This window comes from Sorex araneus, chromosome X (genome assembly GCF_027595985.1).
Source record: "Sorex araneus isolate mSorAra2 chromosome X, mSorAra2.pri, whole genome shotgun sequence".
In the NCBI taxonomy this organism is placed as follows: Eukaryota; Metazoa; Chordata; class Mammalia; order Eulipotyphla; family Soricidae; genus Sorex; species Sorex araneus.
The window spans coordinates 324,132,287-324,150,062 of NC_073313.1; the positions used below are offsets into that span (position 1 = coordinate 324,132,287).

Genomic DNA, 17,776 nt, shown 5'->3' on the forward strand with positions numbered 1-17,776 from the left:
ATACTTTGTGAATGCAGTCAAATATAATTATTGAGACTAAAGAAAGCCAAATCGTGACTATGTTAAAATGAAGAATTTTTTTGTTGTTGTTAGTAAGCAAAGTAGTTGTTAAATGAAACTTGCTTAGAAAGTTGTGAGAGGTAAGAGGGGAAATATGTATTTGGGAGAGAACACATGCTTCTCCTGAGTGGAAATAAGCAAGCAAAGAGACAAGTAAGTGAGATGCGTATGCAAGAGAGAATACGGGTTTGAAGAACAAGCCTAAAATGAAGTTCTTAAAATAGTTTGTCAAAAAAGTGAGAACCAAATTAAGCTTCTTTCAAAGAAGTATAAAACTTTTGAGGAAGAGAATTATGATTCTTTTTTGATAATGTTCTGGAGTCAGAGGAAGGAAATGTTGGAGATATTGTAGGACATAACCAAATGATAAACTATGAATGCAAAGAGCATGAAGATAAAATAACATGAGCATAAAGGGGGCAGAGAAGACAAGTAACCTGTTATTGTGAAATATGTGTGAAGTCTGGGCCAATAGTAATGTTATTATCATCAGGTTTTGCTTCCTTATTCATACCCACCCGACTTTAATGATGTCACGGTTTTTCCATGTGGGAACAAGTATGACTGGTGGTCACAAGGGAGTTCCCCCACCATCATCTATATACACACTTGCAAATTAGTAATATTTGTAGCTATTGAGATGTTTTCCATAAATGATATTTTGAAACTTGGGTTAAATATGAGTGGTAGTATTAAAACATCTTTTGCATAAATAATAAATTTCAGTGCCTTTTTTAGGATACATGAGTTTAAACTATATGACATGGGTCTAATATTCAATACAGTAGCACAGCATCTTCTGCTACTAGTACTGAAACCAAACCTCATAAATTACATGTCAGTGGGACTATGTAGGCAAGTAAGTAGAGTTAATCAGGTACAGAAATAGGGTCCAGAGGCTAAGGCTGTAGCTAGCTGCTGTTATACCATCCTACTTGTTGCTAGGACTTTCAAATGTTCTAGATTTAAGAAATACGGATATTTGTAAGTAATTTTTAAATTTTGATTTTCTTTGGTTTGTTTTTATTTTGGGGGAGCCACACCTGGTGCTTTTCAGGGCTCACCATTTCCTGATTCTCTGCTCAGGAATCACTTCTGGCATAGCCCTGGAGACCATTTGTACTGCCAGGGATCAAATCTGGGTTGACCTTGTGCAAGGCTATCACCTTACCTGCTGTAGTTTCTTTCTGACCCCCTAATTTTGACTTTGTTCTATTTTGGTTTGAGCACTCAGTGGTCCTCAGTGCTTGCTACTAGTTCTGTGCTCAGAATCACTTCTGGCAGGGTGTGGGCGACCATATGGGCTTTTGGGGATTGAACCCAGTCAGCTGTGAGCAAGTCATTTGCCCTACATGCTCTAACCATAATTTTAATATTCTTAAAATGTTGGCACTCTTTGCATATTTAAAAAAAAACGTAATCAGCACTTCATTGGGTTCAGCAAACTGTATCTGTGAACTTGAGCCTATGGGCATCTTTCTTTTTGGTTCTCCTTTTTCTTTAAGCAGTGCTTGAGAATCAAACTTAAGGCCTCACTCATGTAGTCAAAATCAAACCACTTCCCCAACCCCTGTATACATCTTTTTCACACTTTTGTTTTAAATTTCCAAATACATGGATTTTATTGATTTGAATATGAATTTGGGAAATGAAATCTAGCTTTTTTGTTGCTCCCTGTTAATTTTCTACTTTGGTGTACTTGATATGTGCATATTGGTAAGAATAGATATAGAATACTTTATATAAGAAGGATATGTTCTTTTTTTATCAGTGTATTTAGAAATATATTCCCACAATTTTATCTTCATGTCTTTATCATAGCCATTGAATGTGTAGTTTATCCATTAATAACTCTCTGACAATATGTTGACATTTTAGTATAAAATATATGCTTGATTTTATGCTACTTATTCATAAAACCTCCTTTATATGTCCTTGTATTTATTATTCAGTTTGAAAGTTGTTTGTTTTCCTTATAGTTTTCAAAATTTGGGTATTCGATGTGTAAAGAAAAAAGAAGTTAAAGAAGCTATTATTTCAAGAATAAAGGCAGGAATTAATCCTTTCAATGGTATGTTTTATGTAATTATTTCTATCCTTTTTAATTTATATCATTTATATATTAATGTATAGGTATGATTTCTATTTGTATCTTACACCTACTTATCTAGTCTATTTTCTTTTGGTTTGGGGCCCACACCTGACAATGCTCAGGGACTTGTCCCAACTCTGTGCTCTGGGGTCACATCCCACAATGTTGGGGGGACTGCCACGCGGTGCCAGGTATTAAACCCAGGTCTCCCACATGCAAAGCATGCTTTCAGCTTATGGGATTATCTCTTGGGCCCTTAAACAATCTAAATTTTAAAGTTATCTCTGTTCTCTATTTATTTGCTGACATATATACCTGTACCCCAGAAGGAAGTATATACTTTCAGGTGTTCAGAAAATAACTCAGTGGCTTAAGGCACTGCTCTGGCAAGTACTAGTGCTCTGGTGATTATTATATAACCATTTTAAATAAGCAAAAAGGAGAGATTTGATTATGTATCTTTCCAAGTCTTATAGAAAATAGAAGTGGTGGTGCTGGAACTCAAAATCAGGCCTCCTGACTCTAGGAGAAATGCACTAATAAAAAAGGAAGATAAAGGTTGGAGAAATAGTATGGAATTAAGGCATTTGCCTTGCATATAGCCAGCCTCAGTTTGAATCCCTGGCATCATCTAATGTTCCCTAAGCACTGTCAGGTGTCACTTCTAGAATAGAACCAGCAATCCTGAGCACTTCCCAAAAATTCTAATAGTAATAATAATAATGAGTCTGGAATTTCAGAAGTGTGTGGCTGCTTTTGTGGCTGGGTGTCATCTCATACTTTATGCCACTGATATACCAAGAATAGCACACCATATTTGATGGGGTGTAAGGAAGAAGACAACTGATCTTGATAAATATCTATATATATATAGATATGTACATATATAGAGATATGTACATATCTCTATATATTAGCACACAAAGGCTCAAACTATGATAACATCTTAATGATCTCTTATTCAGGAGCTTAATGGCTCCAAGATGAGATACAACAATTTACACACTTTCCTCTAAGGAAACCTTATTGGATCATTTTTAGTCAATTATTCATAACAAACAACAATACAAAATGAATTATTTAGCATCTACCTGTGGGGCAGACTTAGGTGGTGGTGGGAAAATTCAAAATAATGGTGGTGGGAAAGTGTAATGGTGGTGAGATTGGTGTTAAAATATTGAACATAGTCAATTATTGTGGACAACTTTATGAAAATTAAATTAAAAAATGTTAAGAAGTGTGTCTGGAGAAATAGTGCAGTGAGTAGGGTGCTTGCTTAGCACATAGCTAGCTTGAGTTCAAACCCAGCATCCCATATGGTCTCCTGGTCCCAGCCAGAAGTAATTTCTGAACACAGCCAGGAGTGATCCTTGAGTACCATGAGGCATGGCCCCCAAACAAAAACAGAATAAAACAAAATAATTAATCATAATAGTTAGGCTTGGAGAGGTGACTCATTGGTACAGAACTTGCCTGGCATGTTTGAGACTTGAGGCCCTGGGTTTGATCTGCAGCACCACAAAACAAAGCAATAGTCATATTACATGCAATACACTCTACTTCTTTTTTTGTTTCTTTTAATAAATAAAATGCTTGTGCAGGGCTGGGGGTATATCTTAATTATAGAAAACCTGCCTTTTCATGTGTGAGGCACCACAAAGGAAAAAGAGAGAAAGGGGGGGATACTATTCAACCCATTAAACTAAGTTTTAAATTTTTATTTGTTTTGTGCCATACCTAATGGTTCTCAGGACTTAGTCCTATAGCAATCTGAAAATTTCTGTCATAGATGATTCTGATGCAAGTGATCATGGCCCAAGCTTTGAGAAACTACCCTGATTATCAATTCCTATCAGTTTATTCATTTTTCAAGAATAAATGTTTCCCCTTCCTTTTTCTTCACTGTTATGGTTGCAAAACTGGGGGTCACAGGCCTTGGTGCTTGCGCACCTTAGTATCTACCAGGTGTTGCACTAGTGACTGTGGCTGAGTATATCTTGCTGGTGCTCTGGAGGTCACACACTATGTTGCCGTGACAGGGTCCCAGACAGCAGCGATGCTGGGATCCTGCTAGGCACATGTGTGTAGCAGTAGGCATCAAACTTAAAGCTTCATGTTTGCAATACAGGTGTTCTTGCCGCTCCACCAATCACTGGGCTTCAAGATCAATTTCTGAAGTATGACATTTAAAACACTTTATAATCTGATTAGTGATCCCTTCCAGCTTTGATTTCAATTTCATCTTTCCTTCAGCTTTCCGTTCTTCGTTTGTCTAACCTAGACTACTAAAACACATGCATTGCTGTTTGCCAGTGTGAATTCTATGCCATACGCTTTCTTGCCACTTGCTTTTATGTATGCAGTTCTCTTGGAAAAATCAGCTAATTATGGATTAAAGGCTTGATTTCAATAATATTTTTAAAACTTTTGTTAGGAAAGAGTGGTAAATAGATTTTCCCTTGTGGAATATTGAGTGTTCATCCAAATTGCTCATTGCCTTAACCACCTCTTACAAAATTGGAAGCTATATATCTAGGGTGATGTCAGGGGCTGGGATCAGGATCAGAGTTAGTAAAAGGGCAGGGAAATGTGACCTGTTTTTCGGAACTTCTCTTTCTGGGTCGCTATAATTCTCATGATGTATTCATTTGGGCTTTTTGTGTTTGGGTTTGTTTTGGTTTTTTTCTTTTTTGGTCTTGAGACCCTATCTTGCAGTGTCCAGGGGCTATTCCTGGCTTGGGAAATCATGCAATGCCAGTCATAGGTGATCTAACCTGGCCTTCAATATGCAAAGCTGTATCCCCAATAATTTAAAATAAGGACTTTGTGTAGATTTTCATCCACATTCCTTAGGGTTCCCCAAACATTGGTTTGCTAAGTGATAAGAGCAAAAAAGTGAAAGGAAGTTCTCATGTTACTCACATCAGGCCTGCTTCAACCACCCCAGAGTTGATTTGGAAAATTAAATTACCTGAGGTGACTTTTGGAAAACCCCTAAGGACGGAGTACTTGGGTTGCAAGAGGAAAGAAAAAAAAAACACATGCTATTTAAGAATTAGAACTTTCAGCCTCATCCACCTGCCCTGCTAGAAGGGGAGTGTCAAGAGGTTGGAATGAACAGTCACCAGAGCTGATGATTTGATAAGTCATGCCATGAGATGAGTCCTCTAAAAGTCCTAACCAGAGGGGTGTGATGAGCTTCTAGGTTCAGGAAGATGTGGAGATGCCGGGAGGCAGCGTGCCTGGGAGGTCTTGATAGTTCAGCAGTGCTTCTCCATACTCATACATCTTTCCCATTGGCTGTTCCTGAATTGTACCCTCTGATAACAAACCAGTAGTCTAAATAATTTCCCCATTCAAGCAAATTAGCAGACCTCAGGAGACAGCCTGGACTTGGAGTTGGTATATGAAGTGTGTGTCTTGCAGAGGGGAATGGAGGGGTGAGGGTCTGAGCCTTCCCCGGCAGGACTGAGCTGACCTCTGATAATTAGTGTCAGAATTGGTTGAATTGTAGGACCTCATGCACACACACATTAGTGTCTTGGGAGTTGGAGAATTGATGTATGAGGGGAAAAATCCCCACACAGTTGGTACCAGAAGTGTTGGTATATAGTGAATAGGGACATGTAGAAGGACTTTTCATAACTTCCTTCTCCCATACCTTGGCTACGAGTCTTCCCTTCTTCTTCCCCCACACATCATGCCTGATGCCTTTGAAGTAATTTTTTTCATACATTGTCTACCTTTTTTAGTTCTTATGGTAGAGTTGACTCTAATTACATGTCATCAAAAGCAGAACCTCAGGCCAGAAAGATAATCCAGGGGTTATGGCACTTGTATGTAGCTGACTCCGATTTGATCTGTGTCACCACATCACCCCCTGGACTGCTGGGAGCAACTCCCAAGCAAGGAGTAGTCCCTGAGCACCACTGGGTGTGATCCAAACTCTCACCTGCTTCAAAAACAAAAAACAAAGGTAACTTTCTTTGTTAATTTTTGCTTCATAGTTTTCTTCAGCAAGTCAATGTTTGATTACTTAGCAGCTTTATTCTTGAACTCCTTAGTAACAAACCGAAGCACAAATATCTATTATATCTAAGTCACTGTGCATATGGTATTCCTTGCTCATTGCATATGCAAAGATAGATCAAATACCCTCTGCCTTCATAAAATCTTATCTAATAGAATAGATGAAGCATGCATAGATAGATGATTATCAGCTAAGAGCAGAGGCAGAGAGATAGTGCAGGAGGTAAATCTGCATTATAGTTCTGTACTACCAGGGACCACTCTTGAGCACGGAACCAGGAATAGCACCTGGGCACCCCAGGGTGTGCTCAATCCCCATCCCCACCTCCAGACTTTTCAGATGTGTAACAGAGGTATAGGTTGGTCGAGGGCTTCACTGACTTAGCAAGGGGAAGGATTTCCTTCCATTCTAGAAGATGAGGTTATGCTTTGTAAAGAAGATGCATCTTTGAACTTCTAAAATTGGTTAGCCTTATACCAACTTTGAACTTTGAAAAGATGCATCTTTGAACTTTTAATGTAGATTAGCATTGGGTAAAAGAAGGCATGATGGCTCACAATTCCTGTTTTTTGGTTATTGATTTCTTTTAGCTATAGTGCCAGGGATTGAACCTAGGGCCACTTAACCAAAGCCTGTGCTCTATTACTGAGCCTCATTTCTGGTCCCCTGACTAAATGTTTTTCAGCTTTGGTTTGTTAACCAGTTTATTTTCTTTTGTATACCATATAGGATGCCATTTAGGACAATATAGGGTTGAACCCTGTAAAAAACTAAAGCTCGCCGACAGGCGTGTGCACTCGCGGGCTCTCCGGGCGACTCCCACGTTCGTACCACCCACGTTCGGTGCTCTGGAACCACTGTGTAAGGGCAGGCGACGGAAGGAAGAAGGCCAAACTGGTTGCTCGATCAGTTTATTTCATTCTCTCTCTGCTTCTCTCCCAGTTCTGGATCTCTCTCTGGATCTGTGGATCTGGCACCCCAACCCACTCTTACAGCCTAGTTAAACCTCCCCACATGAGGGGGTTGGGGCTTACACATAGGTGTGGTCACCATCAATAGGAGTCAAGTTCTTTTCCCTCAGGGGATGCTTCTCCTAGGACTGATTCTCTTTCAGCAGGAGGATCCACCCAAGGGCGGAGTCCCATGAGTGTGTTTCTCCTCTCCTCATCCAGCAAACATATAAGCATTCATAATATTAGTCATTTTGTATGGACACAATAAGAAATGCATTAAAGCTTATAGAATTGCTCTCTTGGGGCCATCTCGATCTCAGACTACAGTGCTCAGGTCAGATCAGTCTTTCCTATCCCTAGCAGGGTCCTAGTCTCATCATTACTTTTGGATCATGACAGCATTTGTCTATGATCAAGCTCTTAACTTATAGTTAAGAATTAGGCACTTTGGCCAGGCCCATCTTGATGCCAGGGTAGCACATAACTCACCGCTTGCCCTGGATCCATCCCGTCCCTCGTCGGGACCCTGCTTTTGGGGTGCTAGGAACTGAGGGCAACTGAGGCTTAAGTGGAGAAAGCAGATGCCCAGGAATGAATAATATTCGAAGCCAATTAAGTCCCAAGTTACAAAAGCATAATATTGTCTTCTTGTGTCTGTACAAAAAGGACATTGCTTTAAAGTAAATTATTCAAAAGGCATTAGGGGAGGAGAAAGGCAATATTAACTTATAATATAAGTTCAGTATCCTAGGAAGGTCTGACCTTACAAATTACCAGAGTCAGATTAGGGGGAGAAGCTGATTAACTCTTTTTGAGGAAGAGAGCATAGAGAAGTGATTACAGCTAAACAAAGGGTGGGAGATATTCGGGAACACCTTGATGGGTGAGACTGGGGTAAGCCTAAACTTCAGAAAAACCGGGACAAGCTCCTCATGGCAAGGGGGGAGAGGACAAAGTAATGTCATCCTACAGAACCCTATATGCAAAGCAAACACTGAACTCACTGTATTATAGCCCCGAGAATTCATTTTTTTGTTTGTTTTTGGGGCCATACATGGCAGTGCACATGGGTCTCTCCTGGTTCCATGCTCAGGAATTTCTCTTGGCAGTGCTCAGGGTACTATATGGGATGCCAGGGATATAACCTGGGTCAGCTGCAATACAAGGCAAATGCCCTATCTGCTATATTATCTCTCCAGACCCTCTCCAGACATTTTATTTATTTATTTATTTATTTATTAGTTTTTGAACCACACCTGGCAATGCTCAGGGGTTACTCCTGACTCTGCACTCAAGTTATTCCTCATGGTGCTTGAAGACCGTATGGGATGCTGGGGATAGAACCTGGGTCAGCCACATGCAAAGAAAATGCCCTACCTGCTATACTGTTTCTCAAGCCCCTAGAATTCAATTTTTTGAGAGCACAGGCTCTGAATTCAGTGACCTGAGTTTGTTTTTTTGTTTTTTGTTTTTAATTTTATTTTCAGTTCACATTAATTGATTACATTCAATATTTCAATGCAAATTCTTCCCCCATTATTTCAAATTTTCTCATCACCAGTCAAACCTGCTTGCCACAGGCAGATGCTACATAATTTATTTTCTGTTGCTTGTTATGAATATCATGAAATGTCACATGGCCACTTTTGTGGCCGCATACTGTTTTAAAATTATATTCTAAAATTGGAATTCTAAAATTGTAAATAACTGGGGTCCAGAGACATCTCTGCAGCAAGCTAATCCATTCCAAGATTCATTTCTGAGTCTCTGGATTATGTCCTTTAATGTGCTTAAATGGCACCCACAGTTGTGGGTTGACAACCAGGACCCCGAAGGAGCAGGGAGATGGGAAGCACTGGCCCTTCCCTGAGTGGCCTGAATTTGAATTCCTACTCCATCACTCTGAACTATGAAACTTTGGACAAGTAATTGCACCTCTTTAAGGTCAGATCCTTGCACTGAAAGTTAGAGAGCATGTCACATTTGATACCAGGGCCAATATCTGGTACCACATGATCCTGTGAGCATCACCAACAGTGGCTCTGGAGGGCCCAAGTACCACCACGGTGGCTCTGGTGGTTCCTGTCACATCAGACCCAGCAATGCCACATCCTCGGACCCTAGCATTGAACCACTAACCCAGGAGCTGAGTATCACTGGAGTACCCTGGCACACTCTACCATTTAGGAGGTTCCACCAAATAAATAAATATGTATAAAATGGGAATGATAGTGTTTTAGTAGATAATTTAGAGTACTTATAATAATGACTGGACTCATTTTGTTGAACTAATGAATCAGTGCCTATTCTCTAATTTGTATAACCTGTGGACTATTTTTTAAGCTTGATTTTCTATTAATATCAGTTTGGGATTTTGATCTAAATTGCAGATTGGGGGATAGTTACTTCCTGTTGAACAGCTTTCTTGAAAGTATGTAGCACTCTATTTCTATTAGCATTCATTGGGATGCTATTAGAGTTATTGGGCAAGAAGGAAGCTATAGCAGGAATTTAGTTCTATGGGACTGTTTCACATTCTTTTTCTTTTATATGTCATATATTGATTATTTATACAGTTCCTGAACCACAGCTGCTTGATATTGAAGATTGTGATCTCAAAGTGGTGAGATTATGTTTTCAAGTTTTCCTCCCTGATGAACGTGGTAATTTGACAACTGCTCTACCTCCCATTGTCTCTAACCCAATTTATGACAATCGTAAGTATTTTATTTTCTTGTGTTTGTGTTTATTTTATAGTTATTTTATTTATTTATTTATTTATTTGAAGTAAGCAAATTTTATTTAGAGGTTTCTGAGGGAAGGAGGAAGGGATAAGTGGGAGAGAGAATACTAAGAATAACGCGCTCTAGAGAGAACTCGGGCTTCTCCAAGGGTGGAGAGAGATTTACACACATCCTAGCACCTGACATGAAAGCATGAAAGTATACGTCTCAAGAGGGGAGATGTGGGTGACACATGTGCTCGGGCACCACATGTGCTCGGGCACCACATGTGCTCAGCCACATGGGCGCAAGCAGCACATGGGCTCAGGCAGCATATGCGCTTATAGTTTTTTTAAAAAGTATTTTGAACAGAGTATGTTCACTGTAGGAAAAATCCAAACCTTACTGAAATAAATCAAATGGACAGTAAGCCTATAATTTAATTTTCATGTCTTATACATAAGGCCCAGAGTTCAGTCCTTGGTATCACATAGTACTTTACCCCAGCACAAATGGGTACACTGTGGGGAAGACTACCCCCACAAGAAAATGAAAGATTAAGAAACTGCCCTCAAATGGGATACCTGCTGTGTGTGCATAGGGCTAAAAAGGTCAAGGGTCACCCTGAGAGCTTTGAATTCTAGGGAGAATGGTTTATTAATATTTGTTGGGTAAGAGGAATCATGAAAATTGCATCACCTTAGAGTTACGGTTATAGTTCAAGAATATTAAACTGATGACACTGAGTGCTTAGAATAAATTTGAAGAATCAGAACTTGGGATCAGGGAGAATTAATTCCAGGACGTGTCATCGCCTAGAAATAGCCACAGGCTCTAAACCCCATTGGGCAAATTTCCTTTATGAAGGAAAGTTCAGATATGGAAGATTAGTATGTCCTATTCCTTATTTATACGAAGAAATTTTTATCTATTTTATTAAATGTTTTGCTGAAATTGTCCCTTTCAAAAAATTTACATTATTTAAGTAGTAACCTATTAAAATATCCTTCATATTTAGGTGCTCCTAATACTGCAGAATTAAGGATTTGTCGTGTAAATAAGAACTGTGGAAGTGTCAGAGGAGGAGATGAAATATTTCTACTCTGTGACAGAGTTCAGAAAGGTATTTGATTTTTATTTCCTTAAATTCAGAACATATTTTAGATTAATAAATATATATTTGTTTTGCCATTATTATTTCTTTGCTTTGTAGTTTATGTAGCATGGTTTCAAAAATGTTAATTTCATTGTTTTGATGTTATCGTACGTTGTCCCCACCAAAATGCCCAAGACTCTATGACTCTTCTTGTGTGACCTTTAGTCTGTCTTTATCTTTCAGTTCCCTATTTCTTGGTTTCTTGAGTTTTGTGATCTTTTCTGGGGAGGCATATGCAGCTGTGATCAGGGTTTACTTCTGCCTTTGTGCTCAGGGATTATTCCTGGTACTAACTGGGAATTAAACCCTGGTGGGCCTCATGTGAAACAAGCACCCTACCCACTTTTCTATCTCTCTGGATGAAGATGTGAGAGGAATTACTGACCTCTGTAATCATGTCACCAGTATTTCCTTATTCCCTTAGAGCATGACTTCTTCAGCTTTTCCTATTTATGACCCCTTTTGCCTGAGAAATGTGACATGAGCTCGCTCGTTAGTAACACTTTAGAATCATGACATGGTTTTTTTTTTGTTTTTTTTTTTCTTTTTGGGTCACACCCAGCGATGCTCAGGGGTTACTCCTGGCTCTGCACTCAGGAATTACTCCTGGCGGTGCTTGGGGGACCATATGGGATGCCGGGGATCGAACCCGGGTCGGCCGCGTGCAAAGCAAACGCCCTACCCGCTGTGCTTTCGCTCCGGCCCCTAATCATGACATGGTTTATACTCAACTAATTTTTGATCATTGCACCTTCAGAAGCTTTTTACTGTGAAGCTTTTTTTCCAAAGCTTTCACACCCCCACATTCAAGCCCATGGCCTGTGTGGAGTTTAAGAAGCTAGGCCTTGCAGCATTTGGCCTCGACTGTAGGAACCAGACCATACCTGACTACCCAAGCCTGGAGTGCAGTGCCCTGTGCTCTGGGATGGGAACCCATGACTTGGAGACGTCGGACTCAGTGTCTTTGTTTCTTCTTGACCAGATGACATAGAAGTTCGGTTTGTGTTGAACAACTGGGAAGCAAAAGGTATCTTTTCACAAGCTGACGTGCATCGGCAAGTGGCAATTGTTTTCAAGACTCCACCTTATTGTAAACCAATAATGGAACCTGTAACTGTTAAGATGCAGTTGCGGAGGCCTTCGGACCAGGAAGTTAGTGAATCTATGGATTTTAGGTACCTGCCTGATGAGAAAGGTATGCCTCTATGGTGGTGGTGACTCCCTTCTTAAAGTTAGCCCTGCTAACAGCATTTTCTTCTAAGATTCATTTGAATGGATCTTACTGTTTATCTAAAACTTGGTTCTTCTTAAAATTTTCAGCTAATTTATGTTTTGGCTTGGGGGCCACACCCAGTGGTGCTCAGAGCTAACTCCTGGTTCAGACCTCAGGGATCACTCCTGACAAGCCAGGGAATCATCTAGGGTGCCAATCAAACCCAGATTTTCCATATACAAGGCAAATAACCTCCCCACTGTACAATTGCTCCAGTCCCTCAGTTGACTTTTTATTGACCTTTATGCTCCTTTTCATCCATTTCTAAAAAGACCCAGAAATTGTTTTTTTTTCTTTCTGGGCCACATCCGGTGATGCATAGGGGTTACTCCTAGCTCATGCACTCAGGAATTACTCCTGGCGGTGCTTGGGGGACCATAAGGGGTGCTGGGAATCGAACATGGGTCGGCCTCGTGCAAGGCAAATGCCCTACCTGCTGTGCTCCAGCCCCCAGAAATAGTTTTTTTTTTAATCAACATTTGTTTTATTAAATTTATTTTCATTTACTCTATTTTGGTCCTTTATTATTTATTTATTTGGGGGGACTCCCAAGCAGTGCTCAGGGAGCTTGTAGGTCACTCCTGGTGACACTAAGCAAACGACGCCAGGCAGGGCTGGGCTCTTAGGATGTAGAACCACATAGCAGTGCTCAGGGTCTTGCAGACCTATATCTGGCAGTGCTTGGAGGGCCATCTAGTGCTGGGCTTTGAATATGGGTCCCAGTGCACGTAGAACATGTACCCTGACTATTCAACTATCTCCTCCACCTCTGGCTTGGTCCTTTCCTGTGCCTTTTTGACAGATGGCATGCTTTCCTCTCAAGAAAGTGGTCTCCATTTTGGTGCTTCTCTGTCCTGTCACATTCATTGACATTGTTGTCTTATGGATGTTAAAAAATAAAAGGTGAATAGTATTAACTACTTTTTACTAAGAGAAAAATACTCTTACTACTAATGTGGGACATACTCTGCAATAATAATTAAATCCTTATTATGCAAATTTAAAGTGTTTTCTTTAGAATACTGATTATAATAGCATAATTTTATGATGACTTACATGCTTTTCTGATATCTTTCCTGACCAGATGCTTATGGCAATAAAGCAAAGAAACAAAAAACAACTTTACTTTTCCAGAAAATGTGGCAGGATTGTGGTAAGAATATTTTGGATTGATTTATGTTTAGATTTTTATTCATTTTTCAAATTTGTACTAGTAGTATTGTTTTTAAAATTACATTTAGTAACATAAAAACTTTTTTACAGCAAATTTTCCTGAAAGACCTCAACTTTGTCCCCCAGGATCATCTGGAGAAGGAAAGTTAATCAAAAAAGGTATTTTAATTTCTGGTAGTTTATTTATTGTAATCAGAATGACTTATTTTATATAGTATACTGGAATTCCATTTTTGGAAATGAAAATTCCTTGATATTTTGTACTTGTACACGAAATTTCATGTTTTGAATATTGTGATTTAATCTCAGGTTTAAAGGTTCTATTTTGAAATTGTGATTGCTTTGGGGATTTATTTTTCAAAGATTACATTTGGAGTATGGGAATGAGATGGTTGCTAGAGACAGTGGTGGAGGCTGCCAGTATGATGATGACAGGTGTGGGGTGAAAACAGGAGTTTCTCACTCCTGGTGGTACCAGGATTAAACTCTGAGCATCACCTGGTGCGGCCCAAAAACTTAAATAAAATAAAATTCTGAAACATTAGTATTAAAACGACTGTAAACCATGGTGTCTAAATAGAAATAGGTAAAGTTAAAAAAATGGTAGTGGTGAGGGGGGAGAATTGCATTTTGGGACCTGGGATATAACTCAGTGGTTGAGTTCATTCTTTGTGTTTATGAAACCCTGAATTCAATTCCCCAGTACTTAAACAAATGAAATTATATTTTTTATATGGTGGTAACTTTATTTTTATTTTATTTTATTTTTTTTGCTTTTGGGTCACACCTGGCTATGCACAGGGGTTACTCCTGGCTCGTGCACTCAGGAATTACTCCTGGCAGTGCTCGGGGGACATATGGGATGCTGGGAATTGAACCCGGGTCAGCCACGTGCAAGGCAAATGCCCCACCCACTGTGCTATCACTCCAGCCCCTATGGTGGTAACTTTATTAATTAAATGTGTCTAGAGAAATGGCTATGTCCGATCAGCCACTTAGCGTTAAGAATTGAAGCGATGAGGAGTTGGTGAGGTAGGTCAAAGAGTGAGCACATGATTAGCACGAGCGAGGTTCAATTCAATCCCCAGGACCCGATATAGTCTGAGCACCACCAGGTGCAGCTCCTGAGCACAGCTTCTACAGCTGGGGTAGCCCCAAAGGGAAAGAAATAATGCAAAAAGAATAAAGTTATGAATAAAGTACACTTTTCCTGATTGAGTGCATATATAACAGTATACCTAACAGTATACAGCATATACATATATGTATATATGGCTGCATATAGATCTGCAGTCATAGAACATGTAAATAAATGCAGAATCCTTTTTTTCTGACTAAAATTTTTCAGAATTATATCTTATTAATCAGTGCTAATTAATGTTCCCGTATCCTATTTTTTTCCTAAAAGTGAAAAGAATAAAATCATTTTGGCTCTTGGATTTTCGTTAACTGAGATTCTGGTTCTTCTGCTGGTACCTTCATGCATGAGGCCTGTCCTAACGTGTAGAGAGGAGCCTCCAGCATGGCTGCAGCTAGGTTCTGGTGGTCTTTGGCCGCCAGGAGCTCTGCTTGGGGTGGGGAGGGAAGCTGGAGCCCATCCCCTCCAAGGGGCCCTGGGGAAGACAGCCAGGCGTGCGGGCAAGAGACTCTCTGCATCACTCTCTTCTGAGAGCTTGCTTTTAAGTCTCTGGATGTTGACCATTGATGGGATTACACACACCTCTACACGTTCGGACAGGCCTCATGCATGAAGGTACTGGCAGAGGAACCCAGGTGTGTGTAATCCCATCAACGATCAACATCCAGAGACTTAAAAGCAAGCTCTCAGAAGCGCAGCCACAAGTGGCCGAGAGATATCTTTAGCCTGCTTCTCCCTCTAGGAGAAACTGGCAATCTTGTGAGAGTTTCCTGCCCCCATGGGACAGCCTTGCAAGCACCCCATGGTGTATTGATATGCAAAATCCAATAACAAGCTCAATTTCATTCCCCTGACCTTGAAGAGCCCCCAGTGCAAAGAGAGAGACAGACATAGAAAGATTGCACTCATCTGTGGAATATAGAATAATAGACTATAAGACTAACGTCCAAGCATAGTAGAAATAAGTACCAGGAGATTGTCTTTATGGCTTGGAGGCTGGTCTCTCATTCTGGGTAACTCAGGGAAGGGACCACCAAGTAAAATGTGGTTGGAGGTCATGTGGGGGAAGGGTGATGCGGGCCGAATACAGACTAGAGACTGAACACAATGCCCACTCAACACCTTTATTGCAAACCACAACACCTAATCAGTAAGAGAGAACAAAAGGGAATTCCCTGCCATAGTGGCAGGGGGGGTGGGGGGGAGACGGGACTGGGGAGGGGGGGAGGGATGTTGGGTTTACTGGTGGTGGAGAATGGGCACTGGTGAAGGGATGGGTTATCGGACTTTGTATGGGGGAAACATGAGCACAAAGATGTATGGATCTGTAACTGTACCCTCACGATGACTCTCTAATTAAAAATAAACTAATAAAAATAAATTTAAAAAAAATAAAATAAATTTTATTTTTGAATGCCAAAAAAAAAAAAAATAGACTTCTAAGATCTCAGGGAAAGGACAAAATGAGATGTTACTGAGCCTGCCCGAGAAATCGGTGATTAATGGGATATTGTGATTGTGATATTGTGAGATTCTGGTATTGTTTACTTTTTAAAACTAATTTTATAGCCCCTTAGAGGCTAGATTTTTATATTTAACTGGAGTGAAATTCTATTTGCTAAAATAACAGACTAATACTTTTATAGGTATTTATAAAATAAGTGTCACAGCAGTTGGGCTTTCACTTTTTACGTGGCCGACCCGAGTTTGATTCCTCCACCCCTCTCCGAGAGCCCGGCAAGCTACCGAGAGTATCGAGCCCAGGCAGCAGAGCCTGGCAAGCTACCCGTGGCGTATTGGATATGCCAAAAACAGTAACAATAAGTCTCTCAATGAGACGTTACTGGTGCCTGCTTGAACAAATCGATGAGCAACAGGATGACAGTGACAGTGAAGTGTCACAGAATTCAGTATTAGAGTCATGTGCTCATATTAGTGCTATTAATACTTTTATTTGAAATGTTATATGAGTAGCACTGTAGCACTGTTGTCCCATTGTTCATCAATTTGCTCGAGCAGGTCCCAGCAGTAACAAGAAGTCTCAAGGTGGAGATGTTACTGGTGCCCACTCGAGCAAATCGATGAACAACGGGACGACAATGGGACTACAGTGCTACAGTTATATCACTATTCCTAAAATTTTGTTTCTCAGTTAATTCTGTTTAAAGTTTAGAAATTTGGGGGCCAGAGTGGTAGTACAGTAGGTGGGGCACTTGTCTAGCATATGGCTGACCTGAGTTCAGTTCTCCAGCAGCCTTTATAGTCCCCTGAGCCTGCCAAAAGTGACCCCTGAGCACAGAGCCAGGAGTAAGCTCTGAGCACCACCAGGTGTGACCCCCAAACCAAAATAAAATGAATTTTAGAAATTTTTTTCATTTTAGTTTTCTAAAAATACTTTTTTCCTTCCACAGAATCAAATTTGTTTTCTTCTGCTCCAGCATTGAGAGAAATACCTAGACCTTCAGAAATTTCAAGCCAATCCGAATCCTACTATTCCTCGCCAGTGTCCATCTCGGGTGTGTCCTCAGTGGTTCCTCAGCCTCCTTCAAGCTGGTCCTCGGCAGCTCACCCCACCGCACACTTGGGAAATACAAATCCACCAAGCAGTTTTTCAGCAGGGACACATTGCTCAAATTCTTCGAGTATATCATCATACCTGGAAAACCCTGTGAGGAGGGATCTGCCTACTACTAATGCTTGCATTTTTAATAATATTGATGATATGAGCAGAATGGAATCACCATCCATGTCAACAGCTGACTTATATGGTATCCCTAATGCCAGCATGCTGTCTAACTGCCCTGTGAATATGATGCCGCCCAGTAATGATATTATGAGGGAAACTGATAATTCAAGACTTCTGAGCTTGAATCTTGAAAACCCCCCGTGTAATTCCGTGTTAGACCCAAGAGACTTCAGACAGCTCCATCAGATGTCCTCTTCTAGTACATCTGCGGGCACCAGTTCTAGTACTACTGCTTTTGCTTCACAATCAGCTGCATTTGAGGGATCTGACTTCAGTTGTACAAATAACAGCATGCTCAATGAGTCAGGACCATCAAACATCACTAATGCAAGCAATCATAGTTTTGTTCAAAATAGTCAGTATGGAGACATTGGTTCTCTGCAGAATGAGCAACTGAGTGACTCATTTGCATTTGGATTCTTTTCAAGTTAA

The 17,776-nt window shown here is 40.3% G+C and overlaps 1 protein-coding gene across 1 annotated transcript in view; it reads left to right on the plus strand.

Annotated features, from left to right (window-relative positions):
* REL (REL proto-oncogene, NF-kB subunit) overlaps positions 1-17,776 on the plus strand; it is a 31,375-nt gene extending 13,599 nt beyond the window's left edge. The window contains exons 4-10 of the mRNA XM_012932883.2: positions 2,040-2,131; positions 9,712-9,852; positions 10,877-10,981; positions 11,997-12,209; positions 13,372-13,440; positions 13,551-13,619; positions 17,010-17,776. Of these exons, the coding sequence (XP_012788337.2) occupies positions 2,040-2,131; positions 9,712-9,852; positions 10,877-10,981; positions 11,997-12,209; positions 13,372-13,440; positions 13,551-13,619; positions 17,010-17,776 (1,456 nt within the window). The remainder of the gene's footprint in view (positions 1-2,039; positions 2,132-9,711; positions 9,853-10,876; positions 10,982-11,996; positions 12,210-13,371; positions 13,441-13,550; positions 13,620-17,009) is intronic.